Source organism: Sphaerodactylus townsendi, linkage group LG05 (genome assembly GCF_021028975.2).
Source record: "Sphaerodactylus townsendi isolate TG3544 linkage group LG05, MPM_Stown_v2.3, whole genome shotgun sequence".
NCBI lineage: Eukaryota > Metazoa > Chordata > Lepidosauria > Squamata > Sphaerodactylidae > Sphaerodactylus > Sphaerodactylus townsendi.
This window is the reverse complement of record NC_059429.1, coordinates 71,330,747-71,352,625: the sequence shown is the minus strand read 5'-3', so window position 1 is coordinate 71,352,625 and position 21,879 is coordinate 71,330,747. Positions and strand designations below refer to the sequence as shown.

Sequence of the window (21,879 nt, the reverse complement as noted above, 5' to 3'; positions counted from 1 at the left end):
AGTCTCTCTCTTCTCTTGTGATGGTGGCAGAGAGTGAGCATGTGTGGAGGGGAAGGGAATGGGGGAGAGAATATCAGATCTGTGCCTTTAAAGTTATTGATGAGCAGAGTGAAGAGAACCAGGAGAAGCAGATACCTGGCAGAATTCAGGAGACAAACTGGGCTGCAGGCTGTGGGCTGCCTCTTCACGTGTAAACAAAGAAATGTGAGGAGAGCCCACTACAAGCCCACTGGGCAGAGAACAGGCTTGACATAAGTGTCTCATGCGTAATGGGCCACTGACTCAGCTTCTTTCAAATGTGATTAGTACTTTGTCCTCATGTGGTATTACAGCTTAATTACTTGTTAAAATTGCAGTATAGTTTTCATGGATATTCAAAGTACACCTGTCTATAATTAACATAACCCATGGGAGACAAACCAGGGTGAGGCAACAGCACAGGTTCTGAGTGATAGATCTCCAGTTCTTGTATAATTTCATTAATTCCAAGTGCAAACATTGATAGTACATTGATATCCAGGTAATAAATAAAAATGCTGCTTCACAATTTTTTTTTGAATTTCATATTCTAAGCAAGATGTATGTTTTAACTTCTTTCAGAAAATGGATTTTTAAATCCCTGTTCATCCCCCTGTAGCAAAACTTATATATTAAGCCTGGAGCAGAAATCACTGCTTTGGGAAAAAAACCCCTCAAGAACTCCATTGCTGGACACTTACCACAGAAAGACTCAGGTTTTCTTTTTTCTCCAGTTTACTCAGACCCTCCATATGATTTTCTAACGAAGCAACTCTCCAGCTTAAATTGTTGACAGCGGAATCCATACCGAAAAGTCTCAAATCATTCTGTTTCTGGTATAATATTAAAGTTGTGTTTACCTCCTCTAGAGAGGTATGCAGATACTGGTTTTCCTGTTTAAATACAAAATCAGTTTTCATTAACTGCCGAAGCAATGAAACAGCTCTGATCTCTGATCCTACGAATGTTATCACAGAAGTTTATTGAGACTGGTATGGCTTATTTTCGTGCAGCATAAAAGATAGCTGAGATAAACATGGCTTATATCTATAGTCAAATTGCCATCAACAACAACTTAACCTATAAGATTAATTTTAGTTGCTTGAAATTTGAACTAAGGTTTCAACACATGTATTCTGATAAGAATGAAAGTAAAGGCAAAATGCTGACTATCTTCAGTGCCTTCAGATTATACTTAGATTTGCAGATGTTACACAATAATTTTCTATCTTATGTGCCTATGCCTAACAGCTTTACAACAGTATAAGTTAGCTTGAAATGAATAATTATTAACTCATGCAATAAAATTTATTAACTACTTTGGGTACTTCTGTGGACTTTACTATTCACTGAAGACATATTACAATTCAGAATATACTGAACTTTAACTCTTTCTGTGTTAAAATTTAACTATTTGTTCTCCTTTTTTGCTACATCTACTTTGAAACAATGACACTTACTGGTTTGAACTCATGACACTCACTTAAACTCTTAATCAGATCTAATAACAATAATAAACACCTATATATGTTCCACGTAGTAACATGAAGTATGAAGGTGTTTCAGTGTTGTACTCATTGGTTAAATTATTATTATTTTTAAAATATCTGTTAGATATTTTGGTACGCAAGAAGTACCTGTTTACAGCTGTCTGTCAGATTCTTTTCATTTACTTCAGGAACAGGAGAAATAGACGCTGACATCTGCTTTCCTCTAACACCTTTTGTGTTTTCACTCTGAAAAAGGTTGGCATATTATTCATGCTGATTATTTATATTGGAGCATTGCAATTAAACATTCAATACACTCACCTAAAAAGACAACTAAAGCCAAGCAATATTTGACATAAATGTATTATTTCTCTTTGTTAATGGCACAAAAATATAGTGGTCCCTGTACTCTGATTTGTTTGTGAGAGAATGAGTTAGTTTATCCTGAAAACTTTTCCCGGCCCTCCAATAAGTGGTTTGGGAGCTCCTTACTCTCCAGTCTGAAATAAATGGCAGTTGACTGACATCTGAACTGGGGTACTTAAATTGTGGTTTCATTCTTATCTAGAAATATGAATTCTGGATCATGCTGCATACAGACATCACAATAAACCAAGGTCAGTCAATTAGTCCTTGTTAAATTGTGAGGTTTGACACCATGCTGAAACTCACAGAGGCTGCAGCTAGGTTGGCACTGAGCTGTTCTTTAGGGATTTCAGTATCCATGCAGAATGTGCTGCCTCAGATTTCATGGCTTTCCCAGGTTGTTTTGGCCCCCACACAGGCCATATGCTGGATCTGATCTTTTGTGCAGAGGCTGAGTTCTATGGTTCTGTGTGAAGCAGTGCCATTGTCACATCACTTCCTTGTGAAGGTTGGTTTGAGTTTTGCCCCTCACTCCTGCAGGGGAAGTAAGTCAAGACTTATGGATCCAGTTAGTTTCCAGAATGCTCTAAGGGATTTGTGTGGATCTGCCAACATTTCCCTTGATTTGCTGATTGAGGCCTGGAACATAGGTCTGCAGGAAGCCATCAACAGAATGACTCCTTAATGCCAGATCCTTTTGGATCTGTCAGCTATCTTTGACTCAGTCAACCATTTGGTCCTGGTTGACCACCTGGCCCCCTCCCCCCGGTATTGATGGGCACTGCAGTGGTTCGCCTCATTCCTCCAGGGACCCTCACAGAGGGTAGTCGTTGCTGCAGACAGGTCAGCTTTCAGGGCTCTAAACTGTGAGATCCTGAAGGGGTTGAACTTTTCCCCAATGTTGTTTAATATCAATAAGCACTCTCTGATAGAGATCGTCAGAGAGTTTGGGTAACACCCATGGCTACCTCCTGCTTGAAAAGCAGCAGGCTGCCAGGATCTCAGCCCAGACCATTTGCCTGGATGTCATAGCAAACTGGTTAGATGAGAACTGGTTGAAGTTAAATCCATCAAAAACAGAGCTCATGTGGTTGGATAGGTCCAGGGCTCAAGGGTGGCTAGCCTCACCTGCACTTGATGGAGTCCAAGGGCTCAAGGGTGGCTAGCCTCACCTGCACTTGATGGAGAACAGTTTCTACAGTGGACTCTGTTAAAAGCTTAGGGGTGTGGTTCGACTACTCTGGAAAAATATGTGTCCAGGGTGGCAAAGACAATATTTCATCGGGTATGTTGAGTCTGCCAGCTGACCCTCCATCTGTCCCAGGGACGTAGGTATAGATTTTTTTATGGGGGGGGTGGGGGGGCACACCCCCACCCACCCCTAGGGCATTGCCATGCCTCCCCAAACCCCGCCCCTGGCTTAGCGTTGCTTATAAAAGCAACTCTCCGAGGCTGGGAACGGCAGACACCCCTGCCCTGCCCCGCCCCGCCCCGCCCCGCCCCCTACCAGCTGGGCTCCCTGCCAGCAGCCGGCAGTTCCTTCTGCCCTCCCCTGTGGGCAGAGGCATAGAGGGAAAATGGAGCCTGGTGCAAAATCTGAGTTTTGCGCACCCCCCTGCTCTGCCACTTGAGCTGTGGAGGCTTATCTGGGGAATTCAGATTAGCCTGTGCACTCCCACACATGCCAGCTGGGTGACCTTGGGCTAGTCACAGCTTTTCAGAGCTCTCTCAGCCCCACACACCTCACAGGGTGTTTGTTGTGAGGAAGGAAGGGCAAGGAGTTTGAGTTTCCTACAGGAGAGAAAGGGGGGATATAAATCCAAACTCTTCTACTTCTTCTAAACTGAGGACCTCAGATTTTCCCTTTAAATCCATGCCGAGGGGGGTGGATTTAAAAGGAGAATCTGGGGAAATTTGGGAGTGCCTGCTGTCAGGGGTGCAATTGTTAAGCTAGAAGCACCAAACTTTCAGGGTATCTTTAGGAGACTCTCCTAATGATACCACCCAGGTTTGTTGAAGTTTGGTTCAGGGGGTCCAAAGTTATGGACCCTCAAAGGTGTAGCCTCCATCTCCTATTAGCTCCCATTGGAAACAATGGGAGATGGGGGCACCCCCTTTGGGAGTCCATAGCTTTGGATCCCCTTGACCAAACCTCACAAAACCTGGGCGGTATCAATAAGAGACTCTCCTGATAATACATCCCGGGTTTGGTGAAGTTTGGTTCAGGATGTCCAAAGTTATGGACCCTCAAAGATGTAGCCCCCATCTTCCATTAGCTCCCATTGGAAACAATGGAGGATGGGGGCACCCCCTTTTAAAGTCCATAGCTTTGGACCCCCTGGACCAAACTTCACAAAACCTGGGTAGTATCATCAGGAGAGTCCCCCAAACAATCCCTGAAAGTTTGGTGCTGCTAGCCCAAACAATGCGCCCCCTGCAGGCCAAAAACAAAAAAAATACTAAAAATGTTTTTAAAACCCACAAACGAAGGGGCGGAGCTTCAGACATGAATGGGGGGGGGGTTGAACCTGAGAACCCCCCCTTACCTACATCCTAGATCTGTCCCATTCTGACCTTGCCACTGTGATCCATGCACCAGTCACCTCCAGATTAGACTACTGTAGCCCACTCTGCTTTTGAAGATGCTTTGGAAGCTTCAGGCAGTTCATAAAGTGGCTGCTAGATTGCTGTCTGGGTTATCTGGCACCTGAACTGGCTTCCAGCCAGTTTAGGTGCCAATTCAAAATGATGGTTTTGACCTGAAGATGGTATAACTAGTGTAGTCACACACTATGTAGTCACATACTATATACCCATTGTTCCCTCAATATGAAATATTGTAAAAAATTATATTGCAAGTCATACCATGTTTCCCCGAAAATAAGACAGGGTCTTATATTAATTTTTGCACCAAAAGATGCATTAGGGCTTATTTTCGGGGTAGGGCTTAATATATTTCAAGTCATACATTTATCCATTTTACAGATGGAGAACACTGATGCAGAGAGTCTTGAGCGACCCCTGTGAAAGGGTCGTTAGTCCCCCAAAGGGGTCCCGACCCCCAGGTTGAGAATAACAGCATTAGGGCTTATTCTCGGGGTAGGGCTTATTTTAGGGGAAAAACGATACCTTCACAATGCATTAAGGCATGCTCTCGGCAGCCCCGTTGCTTCCTCGTCAGGTGTGATGCAAGCTGCATCCTCATTGGCAGGGAACACCCTGCTGGATCACAACATCCTGATCTGTAACTACCGGTAGGGCTTATTTTTGGAGTAGGGCTTATAATTTAAGCCTCCTCCAAAAATCCTGAAAAATCATGATAGGGCTTATTTTCGGGGTAGGTTTTATTTTTGGGGAAACACGGTATGTAATAGCCTTCCTTAATTTTTAATACTAGCATTAAAAACTTTTCTGAATCCTACAAGGTCAGTTCTCATTGTATATAAAGAAAAGTTAGCAGAATCTCAAATGTCTGGAAACCAATCTGCCTAACAGGAAAGAAACCCTAGTTTTAACTAATTTTTGTACAATTACCGGTGGTTGTCAAACTTTAGATAAGTGTCTTGGGATTCAAAATATCGGTTCAGTTTTTATTACAACCCCTAGGCCATTCAGAAGTAGAATGTCTTAATAACTTCTTAACATTAAGAACTCCTTACTATAAACCTGATTGTGCCTGAAATTTGCTGCACAGTATATATTCTCTCTGTACATGTCCTTACCATATCAGTTTTCAGTGTTTCTATGCTTTTCTCATGTTCTTCAATTGCTGCCTGCAGAGTCTCAACATCATGATGAACACTAGTTACAGTGCTACCTATAGTAGCCACACTCTAAGAAAAAACAAATAGTACTTTTGTAGTCCCAGGCATATAATGAGAAAAATTCTTCAAGTGATATACAAATATTTTGTTAATTCCAGAACAGCAACTTAAACTACATTTTTGTGAGAGCTTTTGTTGGCAAGGGCCTATGTCATCAGAAGCAACAATGTACTATTATCCAATATGACAGCGGTGGTGAACCTATAGCACGAGTGCCAGAGGTGGCACTCAGAGGCCTTTCTGTGGGCACGCATGCACAGAGTTCATCGTAGGGGGCGGAAAATCACACACACACCCATACACACACCTAGGCTGGCCTGGGCATGATCCTTTACCTGGGAGTAAGCTTGGTTGCTGGCAATAGGGCTTGCTTCTGAGTAAACCCTCCTAGAGTCATGATTCACCCATTCAAAACGTTGCACGGTTGCTTCACCAAGCTTACTCCCAAGTAACATGCACCTCGGAGCCAACTGTTTTTTCTAAACTAAAATCTCAGTATTCAGGTTAAATTGCCGTGTTCGCACTTTGTGATAAATAAGTGGGTTTTGGGTTGCAATTTGGGCACTCAGTCTCGAAAAGGTTCGCCATCACTGCAATATGAGGTACTGATAAATATGTAATGTACCAAAATTTCTGCATGAGATCTGCAATTAACTCGATCAGAACATAAATAACAGGAAAAGCAGCATGTATACTGCATTTTACACAATCACATGCAAACGCACACATGCACTTTTTTGCCACAGAATAGGAAAATTAAGAACTACATTCTCTTTCTACACATAAATGTGCCATGAGACACATGTTCTGCTGTATTCAAACTTCCACATAAAAGTATTCAAACTGCTGTACATGAAGTAGCCCTTAGAGATGCATACTTGCCAATATACAATATAAGTAGTCCATAGAGATGCATACTTGGTTCCAATCAGGTCATCCGCTGATGAAAGCGGGACGGGTCCCCTTTGACCACCAAAAAGGCTATGCTGGGGATCATGGGACCTGCATGGACAAAAGCCATGTGGGAGGGGGGCCATTATAAGGAGTGGAGTTAGGTGAGACCAAGTTAAAAATTGGCTGTATCCATGCCAACCATCTGCTTCTTTGGGACAGCAGATAGACTAGTTTACAGATTATAAATCCTCATCTGCTGATTTTGTTCAATTTCATTTGATATGAATTAGAAGTTCCCTTCCAAGTATAGCAAATTAAAGGCTGAAAGTAGTAACAATAATCTCAAAGTAACAGCAGAGGAATCAGCTTTTAAACTAAGAACAGAATGTACACTTAGCTTATCTTTAAAGTAATACAGATAAAATTTCAGGTCAAGTTACTAAATTCCCGAAAATACAATACCGGTAGCAAGACTGTTTTCTATGAAGCATTAAAGAGCATGGGAATTTCCACAATAGTCTGATGCCACTGTTGCTGCAATACAATCTGCATTACCATGCAGCCTCACAACATCACACTGAGGTGAGGGAGAACTATATCAATCAATTCAGATGTACTGACTTTTGTTAACTAGTTCCACACATTGTGAGACATGACTGAACCCTGCACTCTCCCATCACTCATACCTCCCTACAAGCGGCTTAACATGTGTCCATTTATACATAATAGCCTATTGACATTTGAAATTGAAGCCTGTAACAGCATCTTAGTCATCCATGTCTCTCATTTCTGAATAGAAATGTTAATTATGGCTTTAAGATTTACAACTATAGATTAACAAGGCAAATACAGTACATACTTTCTGCAGCTCTTCTACTGTGATAGGAAGATTAATCAAATCAGAAGCAGATTTAATGTTTGCTTTTAGGTGATTTACTGCTGAAACCAAGATCGATATCTGAAACCACAAATAAACATAAGAACACTTTTGATTTATCATCTCTCAGTGAATGCTGCTGATAAACACACACATTTAAACATAAATAAAACAGCTGGACGTTGTGGGTTTTCCAGGCTGTGGTCTGGTAGATCTTGTTCCTAATGATTCGCCTGCATCTGTGGCTGGCATCTTCAGAAGTGTATTATCACAGAGAGAAGTCTATTACACTTCGACAATACATAAATAAAATAGCTTGTAGTAAAGTGGTAAGCTAACATCCGTACCAGGCTCAGGGTTTTTATATAGATAAAAAGGTAAAGTTTTCCCTTCAGTCATGTTTGACCCTGGGGTACCACTGCAAGCAGTGACTTCATAGGCAAGCTGTTTTTGTGGGGTAGTTTGCCATTGCTTTCCCCGGCTACCCCCTAGCTATGTGCTAGGTACCCCCTAGCTATGTGCTAGGTACTCATTTACCAACCAAGGAATGGATGGATGGCTGAGTTAACCATGAGCCAGCTGCCAGGATATCTGACCCACAGGGGGCTTGAACTCCTGACCACGTGAGTGGCAGTGCAAGCACTTAACCACTACGCCATGCGGCTCCTGTTTTATATAGATATGCAGGTGTAAATGTATGCATACACCCACAAATATACACAGCCATTTTAAAGTAACCAACTGTTCCAAAAATAGAATGATGTATTTTAGACAGTATCACTTTGGGCAAATTATATTGTTACCATTTAATAAGAAGCTCCTACCCAATAATTGCATATCAAAATATCATTTTAGGTAGTAGTACATTACTTTAAGTACAGAACACAGGACTAAGTCCTTAGACTTGGTTCTGATTATGATGAATGCCCAGAAAGTCTGAAATTCCTAGTACAAAGTCTGAACAGTTCAATAATGATGAATGACATTAGTAGTTCATAAATTGTTACAAGGATGAACTGGTCCAATAAGGATAAAAAATAGGCTATTTATACAATCTAAAGAATAGTGCACATATTCTGCTAGGTCACAGTGGTGGCGAACCTATGTCACGCCAGATGTTCGTAGATTACAATTCCCATCAGCCCCTGCCAATTGGCCATGCTGGCAAGGGCTGATGGGAATTGTAGTCCATGAACATCTGGAGTGCCATAGGTTCATCACCACGGTGCTAGGATAAGCTCTTAGGTGGGGTCAATGACCGCGATGGGTTCCCACATATTTATTAACCTGAAAGAAACAGATGTGATGAAGAATTTCTCTTGGGTCGATTCTGCACAGTACAAATATACTGGCTTGATGAAGAGGAATATCCTGGTTTGGACAAGAACGTTGCATGGCTCCTGTTCCTAAAGCAGGATTATCCCGCGACATTTCCCTCATCACAGGTTTTTCAAAAACCGCCAAAATGTTGATCTTTAGAAAAAATCCTGAGTTGAACCCGCTTCCATGGGAACACCACAGGTGCCCAACCCCTATATTTTCCCCACCCCCTTACCCTCTCTCCCTTACATCATGCCAGTTTCATTTCTGCTGAGCCGCCAAGTGGCATGGCAGCTCACCCTTGGTCACGCATGCGTGGCTATGATTGCGTAGTAAAAACACAAAAAACCTAGGCTCGTGTGAAAGAAATAAGAATATTTCCTCCCAGTCTTAACTCAATTCCTTCATGGAAATGGACACCCATGCAAAGGGAGAAACCGGGATAAAATAGACCCAATTTTAAAATACTGAATGTAACCCGCTATTATGCTGTGCAGAATTGACTCTGGTCTTATACGCTCCCATTAATATTACTCAAGGCTACATAAAGACTATCACCCAACATCCCTGAGGAAAGCAAAGGTGTTGCAGAGACAGCTGTGGCTCCACAGCCATGTACATGGATTTACTTGGCACATTCCAATTCTGAAGGAAAGGCACCACAGAAGAAATGCAGCAGCTATTTCATGGGGACAAATGCAGCCTGGCCAGTGTGGCGCAATAGTTAGTGCCATGGATTCAGAGTGGCAAGATTTACATTTAAATCTCTGGTTTGCCAAGGAGCAAACGGGATAAACTTGGACAAGGGGTTACTTCTCAGCTTAGTCTACTTCACAGGGGCTGGCAAGGATAAAGGGGATAAAGGGGAAGCCATAAAAGAAACCATGCAGGAAAACCATATTATAGGATATTTATAGGATATTTCAACCTCCTTAGATGGGACAGAAACATGATTATATAAAAAACATTATTATAAAAAAAAGATATGTGACTATAAATGTGACCATATATATAAAAAGAATAAAGAGATTATTGAATTGAGTTAGACTATATACAGCTATTAAAATTTAGTGATTGGCTAGTGGAGCAATCGAGCAAGTGTGAAGGAGCAAATCTGTATATTGTTCAGGAGGGTCCCCTCAGCAGAAGCTTTTCAGTGTATGTAAAGCTAGGAAAATTTTGCTGGAGCAAACTTGTTCCAAGGATGCTGTGAGTTTTCCGGGTTTTATGGCCATGTTCCAGTTCAGAGAAGCCAGCCACAGATGCAGGCAAAACATTAGGAGGAAATAGTACTGGAACACAGCTATATAATCCAGAAAACCCACAACATCCTAGTGATTCCAGCTGTGAAAGCTTTTGACAAAACTTGTTCAACTTGCACAAAGTAAGATTCAACCTCAAGAATTTAATTAAACATAAGCTTGCCTCCTATAATATGGAGAAGTACTCATCTGATAGCGTTAATACCTATGATTTTACTATTAATAGTAGCCGGCCAAATGAAACAGTCATAGTTCATTTTACAAGTTTCTCACATAACTTTCCTTGAACAGATGTTCACTCTCTTTACCTGTTTGCTTATTTCAGTTATGTTTACCCATATTTTGTTTAACCCCTTATCTCCAGATTCAATCTTTTCCAGATGCTTTTGTTTACTGAGCAGATCTTCAGACAATCTAGGGATTTCTTGGATTGATGATTTTTGATTAGATTCCACTAGAATACAAAGGCAACAGTTAGTTAGTCACCAACACTGACATTTGAAAACACATTCAGTGCCTGTTTCTTACAGGTGTATGTGCATTGTTATCATAACCAGAGCACAATCTTGCATTTGATTATTGAAATATTGCATTGGAATAGAAGAATTGGTTTTTACACAACACTTTTCTCTACTGAATTGAGTCTCAAAGAAACTTATAGTCACCTTCCCTTCTCCCACATAACAGGCACCTTGTGAGGTAGATGAGGCAAAGAGAGTTCTGAGAGAACTATGACTGGTCCAAGGTCACCCAGGAGGCTTCATATGGAGAAGTGGGGAATCTAATCTGGCTCTCCCGATTAGAGTCTGTCACTCATGTGGAACAGCAGGGAGTCAAACTGGTTCTCCAGATTAGAGTCTGCTGCTCCTGACCAGTATACCACATACACCCAACTATCAATTAAAATCTTCAGCACAAATTCGACAGTGTACACTGACATCTTTAGAAAAGAAGTAGCTAGTCTGATATGGGGCTGCCTCTGTGATGAACTTTGTAATTCCTGCCCACCACTGTTATTGAGATGAAGGTGAAGTGAAAATTGGTGGAAAGAACATTAACAAATTGAGATATGCACATGACACCATGGTACTGGTGCAAAATAATGAAGATCTGAAATTACTTATGATGGTTAACGCAGAAAGTGTCAAAGTATCTGAACATCAGCTGAACATTAAGATGACAAAAGTAAAGGCTCTTGGGGAATGACACAACTTGAAGGTTGGTGATGAAGAAATTGAAATTATTCATAACTGCTCATTCTTGGCTTTTTCATCAACCAAAAGGGAATTTATAACTAAGAAATCAAAAGGTGATTGAGACTGGGAAGGGGAACCATGAAGGAACTAGAACAGATTTTTAAGTGTAAGAATGTGTCACTGATGATCAAGATGAAGATAAATTCATACCATAGGATTTCCCATTACTATACACGGATGTGAAAGTTAGACAAGGGTGGAAGTTCAAAAGAAGAAAGTTAATTTATATGAAGTACGGTTTAGGAGGAGAGTTTTACAGATACCGTAGACTGCCAAAAAGACAAATAAATGGGTTCTACATCACATCAAGCCTGAACTTTCCCCAAAAGCTAAAATGACTAAACTGATGCTTTCATACTTTGGTCTCATCATGAGAATATAAAAGTAATTGGAAAAGACAATGATGCTAGGAAAAATTGAAGGCAGCAAGAAAAGAGGAAGACCCAGCATGAGATGGCTTGAGTCAATAAAGGAAACTATGATCTTCAGTTTGTAAGACCCAAGCAAAGCTATTAATGATATGGCATTTTGGAGGTCATTAACTCAGAGGGTCGCTGTAAGTCAGAAGCAACTTGATTAACACACACAAAGACAGAGAGTTGGAGTCAAATGTTAGGCAAGTAAGGTGACACATGACAGATGTAGAAGATACTATAAAATATTCTGTAGAAAGCATCTTCCAGCTTTTGGCACAGATAATAGAACCACAGAGTTGGAAGGGACCACAAGGACCATTGAGTTCAATCCCCTGACATGAATGAATATACAATCAAAGCACTCCTGACTGACGGCCATTCAGTCTCAGTTTAAAAACCTCAGGTTTTAAAAGAAGGAGACTCCATTATCCTCCAGGCAGCATAATCCACTGTCTTTCCTAATGTTTAGGTGAAATCTCTTTTCCTGTACCTTGAACCCATTACTCCTTGTTCTAGTCTCTGGAGCAGCAAAAAAAATTGCTCTCTCTTCAACATATTTAAACACAGCTATCATGCCTCCCTTTAACCTTCTCTTCTCTGGAATAAAGATCTTCTGCAGACTAAACATCTTATTAGGCATCTTATATCTTTTAAGGAAAATTCTGAGAACAGCATTATTATTCTTAATTTATTACTATCAACTGGCCCATACAAGCAACCATGTACAAATTACAAATATAGTACAAAATCAATTAACTAAATAATAAATAAGTTTTATAAATTAGTAAAATGAATAAACTATTAATAAAAGAAGTTAGCTTCTGGGGTTATCCAATTTTAATTTTGAATACCTCTGCCAAAAAATTTGCTACCTCCAGTATAATCCTGAAATTCTTGTCTTCTAACAGACAGTAAATGCAAGACTGTTTTCAACTTCCTCTCAGATTTGTCAATAAGGGGAGAATCCTTGCAAGATAAAATAATGTGCTGCAGGGTTTCAGTGTCCTGGGGATTACAGGACACAGTCTAAGAGAGTATGGAACACCTGTAAACCTACAATGAAGGTTTTCTGATGGGAATACATTTAACTTTGCTTTTGTAAGATAATGAAAAAACAGTCAGGGTCTTCAAATAATTTGCACAGCAAAAAGCAGCCACATAGTTTATATGAAAACAAAGGCCTGAGCAGGACCAAAGATCAGCTGAAGTAATATCCCATAGTCTCTGCTATGTTTATTTAAGTGCTAAATCATACCCCAGAAGTGCAAGAAAAGAGGAAGATGGACCAACTGAGGTGGCTTCTCATGCAGTCATTTTCATCCAACTACTGGAATAATCATCCTGGACAAGGTAGATTAATAAACCTGGGCCCCATGAGAAGATCTTTATCTTGAGCCAACAGCTTAATGCTACAAGCCACACCCTGTTGATCAGGAGACATTCACCATTTTCTAGTAAGGGGACTCTATTAAAGACTTTAAGCACAGTGGTTTCAAGATTCAGGTCACCTTTCAGCAATGATGGTTAACTGTAAACTGTCACAATAGAAAATAAAAGCTTTCAACCAATTACAGTTACCTTCTCTCTGAAATAGACAAGTAATATGATACATAATATAGAGTGCTTTGAGTGTGGTAAAATTCACACATCAGTTTTCATTTCTTTTGGTGTTTGCTTTAAACAATGTGAGAGAAGTATATGCTACATTATCTTTAAATGTTAGAACAGAGGCGTAGGTAGAGAAAATGGAGCCTGGTGCAAAATCTGAGTTTTGCGCACGCGCCCCCATGTTTGTTTGTATTTTTTAGTGTTTTTCAGTTTTTGGCCTGCAGGGGGTGCAGTTTTTGGCCTGCAGGGGGTGCAGTTTTTAGGCTAGCAGCACCAAAATTTCAGGGTATCTCTCCTGTTGATGCCACACAGGTTTGGTAAAAAAATTTTCAGGGGGTCCAAAGTTATGGACCCACAAAAGTGTAGCCCCTATATCCTATTAGCTTCCATTGGAAACAATGAGGGATGGGGGCACTCCCTTCGCGAGTCCATAACTTTGGACCCCTGAACCAAACCTCACCAAACCTGGGCGGTAACATCAGGAGAGTCTCCTAAAGATACCCTGAAATTTTGGTGCTGCTAGCCTAAAAATTGCATCCCCTGCAGACCACAAACTGAAAAAAACACTAAAAAATATAAAAAGCACAAACCTGAATTTTTGCACCCTCAGGCATGCGCCCGGTGCAACGCACACCCCCTGGCCCCCTTGTAGCTTCACCTCTGTGTTAGAAGTACTAATCCATTAAAGATTTCAATATAAAGTGTTGAATTTGAACATTTTAACCACACATTAGCAAATGGTATCTGTTGTGATAGGGCCATAAAATTAACATGGCACACTTTAAAATATTTTATCACTGAACCCAAGTCAAAATAAACAGGCCAAATCAGAGTACCATCTATTTACGGCATCAGAAAATTTTCCAGTTCATCCCCCCCCCCCCCCCACCCCAAACCACACACACACACTACTGGTTTGGATCCATCACTTCCCACTGCAGATCATCTCATGCTGTTCTTCGGGATTTTGTGGAAATCAGGGGACTTCAGTGGGAGCAGGGAGAAAGGAAAGTTCCATTTTACCAAGAGAAAATTTAGTCTGGATCCAACCAATTTTAGGGAAAGAATGTTCCTCCACTTTTTGACACTGGTCTCCATTGAAGATTCTACATGACATAAGCATCCGACCAACCACACAGATCTTTGTTTATTAAATGTTACAAAGGAGTGTAGTGTTTTACAGTCTATATGCATGAATCAAGGTAGCACTGCAGACCACATTATGGAAAGCAAATACAAATGTTTGGAATGGTTCAGAAAACAGACTTGATATTTGGAAAATCAAAAACTTGAGACCAGAAAAAAGTTCCCATTGTCCTTGCAGTATTTTATAAATAAAAGCATATGCAATCAGATTCATGCAGCCAAATGGAACTTCTGCCTTCAAAATATACAAGTCTTTGTTTTCCTTACAGTCGTGTACTTCCAGGTATTTGCAGCTTAAAACCTTGGACGGGTAAATGATAGATAAAAAGTATGTGCTTTCTTTGTTTAATAACTATTCAAATAACTTTTCTTTTAAAAGGGAACGAACATGCCGAATTTCTTCTAGAATATAAAGAAGTTAGTACTTACTTGTTCGAAACCTTTCTTTTAAAACATCCAGATCTTCCTTGAGCGCAACCTGCATCCATACCAAACCAACACAAGCTACCACACAAGCAGCCAGAATAACAAAAGCACATAATGGGTAGCAAAACTTGCAACATCGCACGTAGTCACTCCTAAATAAAAAAAAAACAAGGATGCTTCATTGGTCCAACTTCATTCTTTAGTATTGCACAAAACTGGCACAACTAGATTCAACACATTGAATACAATGTAGCATGATGTTACTGTAATGAGTGCTCATTCAAAATTACTCCTGAAAATACTTCAAAATCAACCAACAGCTAAACAAGTGAAGGGCATTCTTCTGGAATCATTGTTTTCTGAATCATTAATGTCAACAAACCTTTGGATACTTGGCACCAAAAATGGAGAAACAGTACCTGAATGTAAAAGAACATTTAAATATGAAAAAACCTCCTTGATGTATCTTCAGTTAATTTTCTTCAACCTGCCCATCAAATCATATCATGTTCTAAACATGATAAATATGTTATAAACAAAAATATTACCCGTTCCACTTCTCCTAATTTTCCAAAAATTTGGAAAACAGATTTCCCAGAAAATTATAAGACAAGGTCTTCATGATTAAACTACTCTTTCATATGGATCAACAGAAATACTGATATTAATTACCGGTACATTAGCAATACTAAACACCAGTCACTAATATCTTACACAGCTTTTTCCACTCCACGGCAAAAATTAACACCTTGAATCCAACTTAAATCTGCAACCCAATTCAGACAGTGGAGGTGGCCCGGGAAGGCACTGCTGGTACACCATCCCACCACATCCAGAGGGCTTTCTGGAGGCACAGGGAAGGAGAAAATAACAAAAAACTTTTTTACCTCTGGAAAGCCCTCCATTGGGGCCAATGGCTTTACGCCACAAAAATATGGCACAAGTCCACAGCCAGGGCTATGCCACAGTTAGCTGCACCCTGAGAATGCCCCGGCCCACTGCCCCTATGCTGTCATCTGCTTCAAATGCCAGGGTAGCTCTGCCACAACCAGGACTTCTGGCTCTTATAGCGGCAAGGCTAAGAGGTGCCCAGCTGCCTGCATATTGGGTCCTCCGCCATAACATTTGCCCCTTGCACTGGCAGGGTGGGCACTGCTCCACAGGTAGGTTTACCACCCGCCCTGGATTGGGCTGCCATACTGTGATTACCATACTTTCACCCAAATCCAGATGGGAGGGGGCTGAAGTGACTCCTGGAGGTGATGCAGGGCTGAACCAGCAAAGTTGCCCTCTCCAGGGCATTTACCCCAGCAGAGGGCCAAATATGCCAGGCAGCTGCCTCAATCCTCCAAAATGCCTGAACCCAGTGCTGAGTGCTGTGTCAGCACTCCTGCGCTGACATTAGTTGGCGTCTAACCCAACATTGCCTCCAGTATTGCTGCAGCCCAGGTCTTCGACTTACACCACCCTTTTGAGAGATGTAAGTCCACACAGCCCAATGGAGGACGAGCTGGCAGCAGGGCAGTTTTGCTTTATTTCTTGTCTCCCTGTGCTGCCAAAAAGCCCAATGGAGGCTGCAGGATGGCATGGCAGCAGCACTGCCCCTGCCTGCCTGGGGCTCCAGATTGGGCTGCCCAGTTACTTTCTCTGAAATCTGAATTCCTTGTCCATAGCCTTCCCTTTCAACTGAAACAATTACAAAGAAACTTTAGGTTTATAAAATAAGCGGTCAAAAAAACTGAGTCTGTTAACACTGTTTTTTGTTGTTTTAAACGTTGGTTCAGGTTTCAGGCCTACAAGAGGAAATTGAGTGTGGAAAATAACTGTGATGTTGATTGATTCAGCAAAGCTGTGACCTTTTGCAGTAGAGATAAAAACATATGTGCTGGACTCAGGAGATCCTATTCTGACTCCCTTTTAGTTCCTATCCTGACTCTCCAGGGTTGAGAACCGCGCAGCCACATTCAAATCAATTAGCAGAAGAAAATATAAGCCTTAAGAGGGTTTAACCTGCAGATAAATCCTGCAACTTTATCTGGATATCAACAGGGTTATGTGGAAGGCAATATCTGATCATTTGAACCAATGCTATTACTGTGTAGTTTTAAGTTACCCTTTTATTTTAATCCTCACTGCCTATTGTATTTTTAAAAATATTCATGCACAATTTTAATAAATGACTTCATATTTTGTGGTGTTTTACCTTCAGGTGGCTTTAATCTAATTCCAGTACCTAGGCTTATGCCTACCATGCTAATTATTTTGTGAGACTAAAGCCCATTCCGCACATGCCAAATAATGCGCTGTCAATCCACTTAGTAGCTGGATTTAACTGTGTGGAATAGCAAAATCCACTTTCAAACCATTGTGAAAGTGGATTAAAAGTGCGTTATTCTGTACTTGCGGAAGGGGCCTAACACTGCAAATGGTCTATCTTGCAGATGTGACTTTCATTTAATCCCAGGAAGGATGGACGCTTGCCCCTTGGCTTCTGGTTGTTTAAATAGTAAAAAGGGGCTGGGAGCAGCTGCCAAGACTAAGGTGTGCAGATTCATATGCCAGGCTGAGGATTCATACCCAGGGTTTTGTAATGTTTTTGTTTTGCTGACCCATTCAAAAAATCCCTTGTACAAGGTTTTTTTTTTTCAGAAATGTGCCCCCCCAGTAAAAAAACAGTAGTAAAGTCTTATTAACAATACTGCCCAACATTAAGCATTATAACACTTCAAAAAAGAAAGCATGATCAGCACTATTTTATATCCCATTGATTCACTGCTAACCAATTTAGTGTGCTATAAGTTCAAGACTGCATTTCATGGCCATTTGTTATATCCTGTTCTATGACATCAACATATAATTACAGTGAATCCCACAAGTTATTTTCTGAATTATCTGTTACGTTAAACTACTTCCTTACTTAAGCTTGTTAGCAGCCTTTTGGAAATAAAGCTTCCTGAATACAGGATATATATTTTTTTTATTTTATATTTTACAAAACTTGCATCACATCTTTTTGCCATCAGAAGGCCCCCCAAGGTGGCTTGCAATTAAAACATGCACAGTACAACACATTTTAAAGCCATTGAAACCAACAAAAAGCCCACATCTGAAGCTAAAAGACTTACAAAAGCACAAAAGTGAGGGATCACTAAGTAATGCAAAAGAAAGAAAAAGTTTTCTCCACTGGCAGTGAATGGTAACAGAACAGTACAGACCAATCTCCCTAGGGAGACAGTTACAGAGTTCTGGTGCTACTTTCCTGGGTTACTTTCCTGGGTTACCCCCCCCCCCCCCAGGTGGGATCCAACCAGTTCTCACCACTTCTCTAGAAGTGGGTACTAATTTTTTCTGAGTGCCGAGAAGGGGTTACTAAAGCAACCTCCCTGCCCAAAAGGGACTGGGGGTGCGTGTGTGCGGCTGCGCCACTGTTTGAATCCCACCACCATCGGAACCTGTTATTAAAATTTTTGGATCCCACCACTGCCCCCACCTAATCTTAAAAAGAAGTGGCACCCAAAAGAGGGCTTCTGAAATGGGCAGGTATATTTAGTGGAATAGGCAGCCCTTCAAGTATAATTCCCAAACTAGATAAAGCTTTAAAGGGCATAATCAGCACCTTGAACAGAGTCCAGAAATAAACTGGGAGCCTATGTAGATGGAGTGATGTGCTTCCTCTGGCCCGCTTCATTCAACATCTTAGCTGCAGCATTCTACACACTTCTCAAGGGTGGTTTTATGTATAGCATATTGCTGTATTCTAATCTAGATACAACCAAGACATGCACCAATGCTGCTACTGCTTAGGCAGCAACAGGGCTGGGCCCAAGAACACCCCCAGACTATGAACCTCATCCTGTTCCTTCAAGGGGAATGTAACCACATCTAGCGAAGGGGTCATCTTAAACCCTGGCTTAGACCTTCCACTCACCAGTAGTACTCCCCTCTTAAGGGGGATTAAGGTTCAGTTTATTAAGTTACATCCACTCCAAAACTACCTCCAGGCATTTGTTCGGGGTTTCTATAACCTTCCTGCAATCAGCTGGAAATGCAAGATTTATTTATTTTTTATTTATTTGTTTGATTTAGGAACCCCCCACCCCCCAAAGGGCTCTGGGTAGTGTACAGTAGATATGAATACTGTAATACAAATACAACAATGCATAATTCATTAAAAATTCATAATTCATATATAAGACACATAAAAACACAGCAGCATTCAATATAAAATGGTGGCGCCTGATCCAAAGGCCGGAAGGGACAGGCCGTGCTGACAAGATATTATACCAGATGTGCCAAAAGCGGTATGTCAATCAGCACAGGGGCATCTGGGGGAGATTGAACTATTGTCCACGTACTGGTGACAACCCAGCCTGGATGACCTCACCCAGACATTTCATGTAGACGTTAATAAGCACAGGGGACAAGATGGAGCCTTGTGAGACCCCACAGGCCAAAGGCCAAGGGGCCACAAGGCCAAGGGGCTACTTCCCATGTAGGAAATAAAGTGGAATGATGCTTATCAACCCCAGTCCAGAAAGGAGGACACAATGATCAATGGTATCAAAAGCAGCTGACAGGTCCAAGGGAATCAACAGAGTTGTGCTCCCTCTGTTCAGTTCCCATAGAAGGTTGCCCACTAGGGTGACAAGTTTGTTTCAGTTTCATAAGCAGATCTTAAACTACTGGAAAGGATCACTGGATCTGGGAAAGCTTGTATAAAAGTACCCCTCTTGTAAATACTGCAATAATTAAATCAGGGTTTAACCTAATGTGAAGAAGAAATTTATACCACCACATCTTCTGAAATCCTAATCCAAACCACCTGTAAAAGCATGGTACCTTACTTAAATAATGACATACATTTTTGTGCGGTCGCACATGCATGATGCTAAAAAGTTATATTAAGAAAACATCAGTGTTTCACAGAATTCTATGGTCCTTGCAAAACAATAATGCCACTCTAGCACCCCACGCCTACTCTAAGCCCAATTGAGTATAAGTACCACAGCAAGTTATACCAGAAGCACACCCATTTGCCCAGTTGCCAAATAAGATTTCCGCAGAACAAAAACTAATGCTCGGGCTAGAAATGTAAATCAGCTGTTGCAATTTACCTACCATCTCCAGGACCTCCACCCTCAGATGCAACAGATTCCAAAACTATTCCTAGTCATAATATCTCCCCACCACCACCCAAGCCTCAAAAACCTCACTGTACTCCAGCATAAACCATGATCTTGTTCTCACCTCCATTTCTTCACCAGTCCTGCACAAATGCCCGTGAAGGTACTCCTCGGATCAAATCCACACCTCCTTCGTACCTTCATGTGTTTGCAGCTTCAGCCAAACCCCTTCCTACAAACCGCCTCCTCAAAATGAACTTGGGATCCCGGAGCCTCCGCATCCTCCCTGCCTCTGCTCTCCCGCCCGTCAGCCTTCCAGGGACACTCGCCTGTCCACCACCCCTGCTTCCCAGCCGCCCCTTCCCGGGTCTCACTTAGCGAAGCGTGAACGGGTGCCTGGGAGCCCGAAGCCATCGCCGTAATCCAGGTCCGAAGAGCTGCTGCTACTGCTCTCGGCGGACTCGGTGCGCAGGAGCCGGTGGCCCGAGGAAGAACTTTTCCGCAGGTGTTTCTTTTTGCGGCTGCCGCCGCCGCCGCCGCCACTGCCGCTGCCCCGCTCTCCGCTGCCGCTGCCCAGACCGATGAGGGCGTTGAGCTCCTTGCGCTTCTTCATCTTCTTGGGCTGGGTTGAGCTTCGCAACCCGGGAGAAGCTCCCAACACTGTAGCCCGGCTCGCCAGCTTCGGCGTCTCTGTGCGCCCCGCAGTCTCAAAGTGGTCGGCGTGGCGCCCTCAGACGCCGGGGTTGGTGCCGCTCTCGGTCTCCGCCAGCCGCTGGACCCACCACAGCCACCAACGCCATGGCAGGTTCAGGACACCGAGCTTCAGCTTCAGCCCTCGCCCGCCCACTTGTCAGCACGGACCGATCCCATTGGTGGAAAATCCTAAGGAAGCCGGGCGGTGTCATTTATTTCCCTTTCAGTGTTCGCCTATCACTGTCAGCAGCTCTCATTGGACCAAAAAAAACTACTTCCGTTTTGTCTTCCAGAGTCCTCATTGAGATTGTGAGCTCCCTCATTGGATATATAGAGCAATAATTACATAGCTTTCGGTTTTAGGTGAATTGGCAAATACTTGGAACCACAGAAACAGGAAAAACCGACCACCTGTAGCCTGAACTTCCGCTAATATGAAGCCAGCCATTGGCTACGATTCTTTATAGGGTCGCTCTATCCTTTGGCACCTCTATTGTAAACATTCTCTATATCTTATTGGAGGTCTTAGAGAGGAAAACTGGTTGATTTAGACCGGAAAGGCCAAAGAAGACGGCTGCTTTTGTTAATTGTTGATGTTTCGGTAAACACGGAATTTGCAGCAGCAAAATGTGTAAACATTGAGTGGAATTAAATATTAAATCATCTTAAGTACTTCAGCTAATGAAATGTTTGTTTAACGTCAAAAAGGAATATTTATGGGAGCGAGAAAGACTATAGTTTTAAGGACAGCCTGGTTTGCTATAGTGCATTAAAGCGTTTTTATGGTCCTAAATTCTGTAATAAAAGTAGTAGTGCCTCAGCCACGTATACATAGTATTATTATAATGTTTTGGTATTAATATATGAAAATGAATGGGTCTATAAAGGATTGCCACTTGCAGTTGGTCTTTTTAAGCAATCCAACGTGCAACTCTTCATGTACTTGTTTTTGTTAACTCCAGTTAATCGAATGTGCATATTTGTTAAGAGAGCTACCCCAGCTGAGTACAATCCAAGAACAAAAGACGATTAATACCTTTAATTAGGGCTAAGAAAAATGACACAACTGTGCAAGCATTTGGGTTATTCACAACTCTTCATCAAGCTTTTTTTTTAAAAGGCAGCTCAATTTAAACTCAAGAGCCATATAGGTTCAAATC

At 41.7% G+C, this 21,879-nt stretch overlaps 1 protein-coding gene across 1 annotated transcript in view; it reads right to left on the bottom strand.

Moving 5' to 3' along the window:
- EFCAB14 (EF-hand calcium binding domain 14) overlaps positions 1-20,867 on the bottom strand; it is a 33,818-nt gene extending 12,951 nt beyond the window's left edge. The window contains exons 1-7 of the mRNA XM_048497261.1: positions 20,401-20,867; positions 14,907-15,055; positions 10,360-10,505; positions 7,452-7,550; positions 5,597-5,707; positions 1,656-1,754; positions 720-911 (exon numbers count right to left, since the gene is read on the bottom strand). Of these exons, the coding sequence (XP_048353218.1) occupies positions 720-911; positions 1,656-1,754; positions 5,597-5,707; positions 7,452-7,550; positions 10,360-10,505; positions 14,907-15,055; positions 20,401-20,639 (1,035 nt within the window). The 5' untranslated portion in view covers positions 20,640-20,867. The remainder of the gene's footprint in view (positions 1-719; positions 912-1,655; positions 1,755-5,596; positions 5,708-7,451; positions 7,551-10,359; positions 10,506-14,906; positions 15,056-20,400) is intronic.
- Between the last annotated feature and the right edge of the window lie 1,012 nt (positions 20,868-21,879).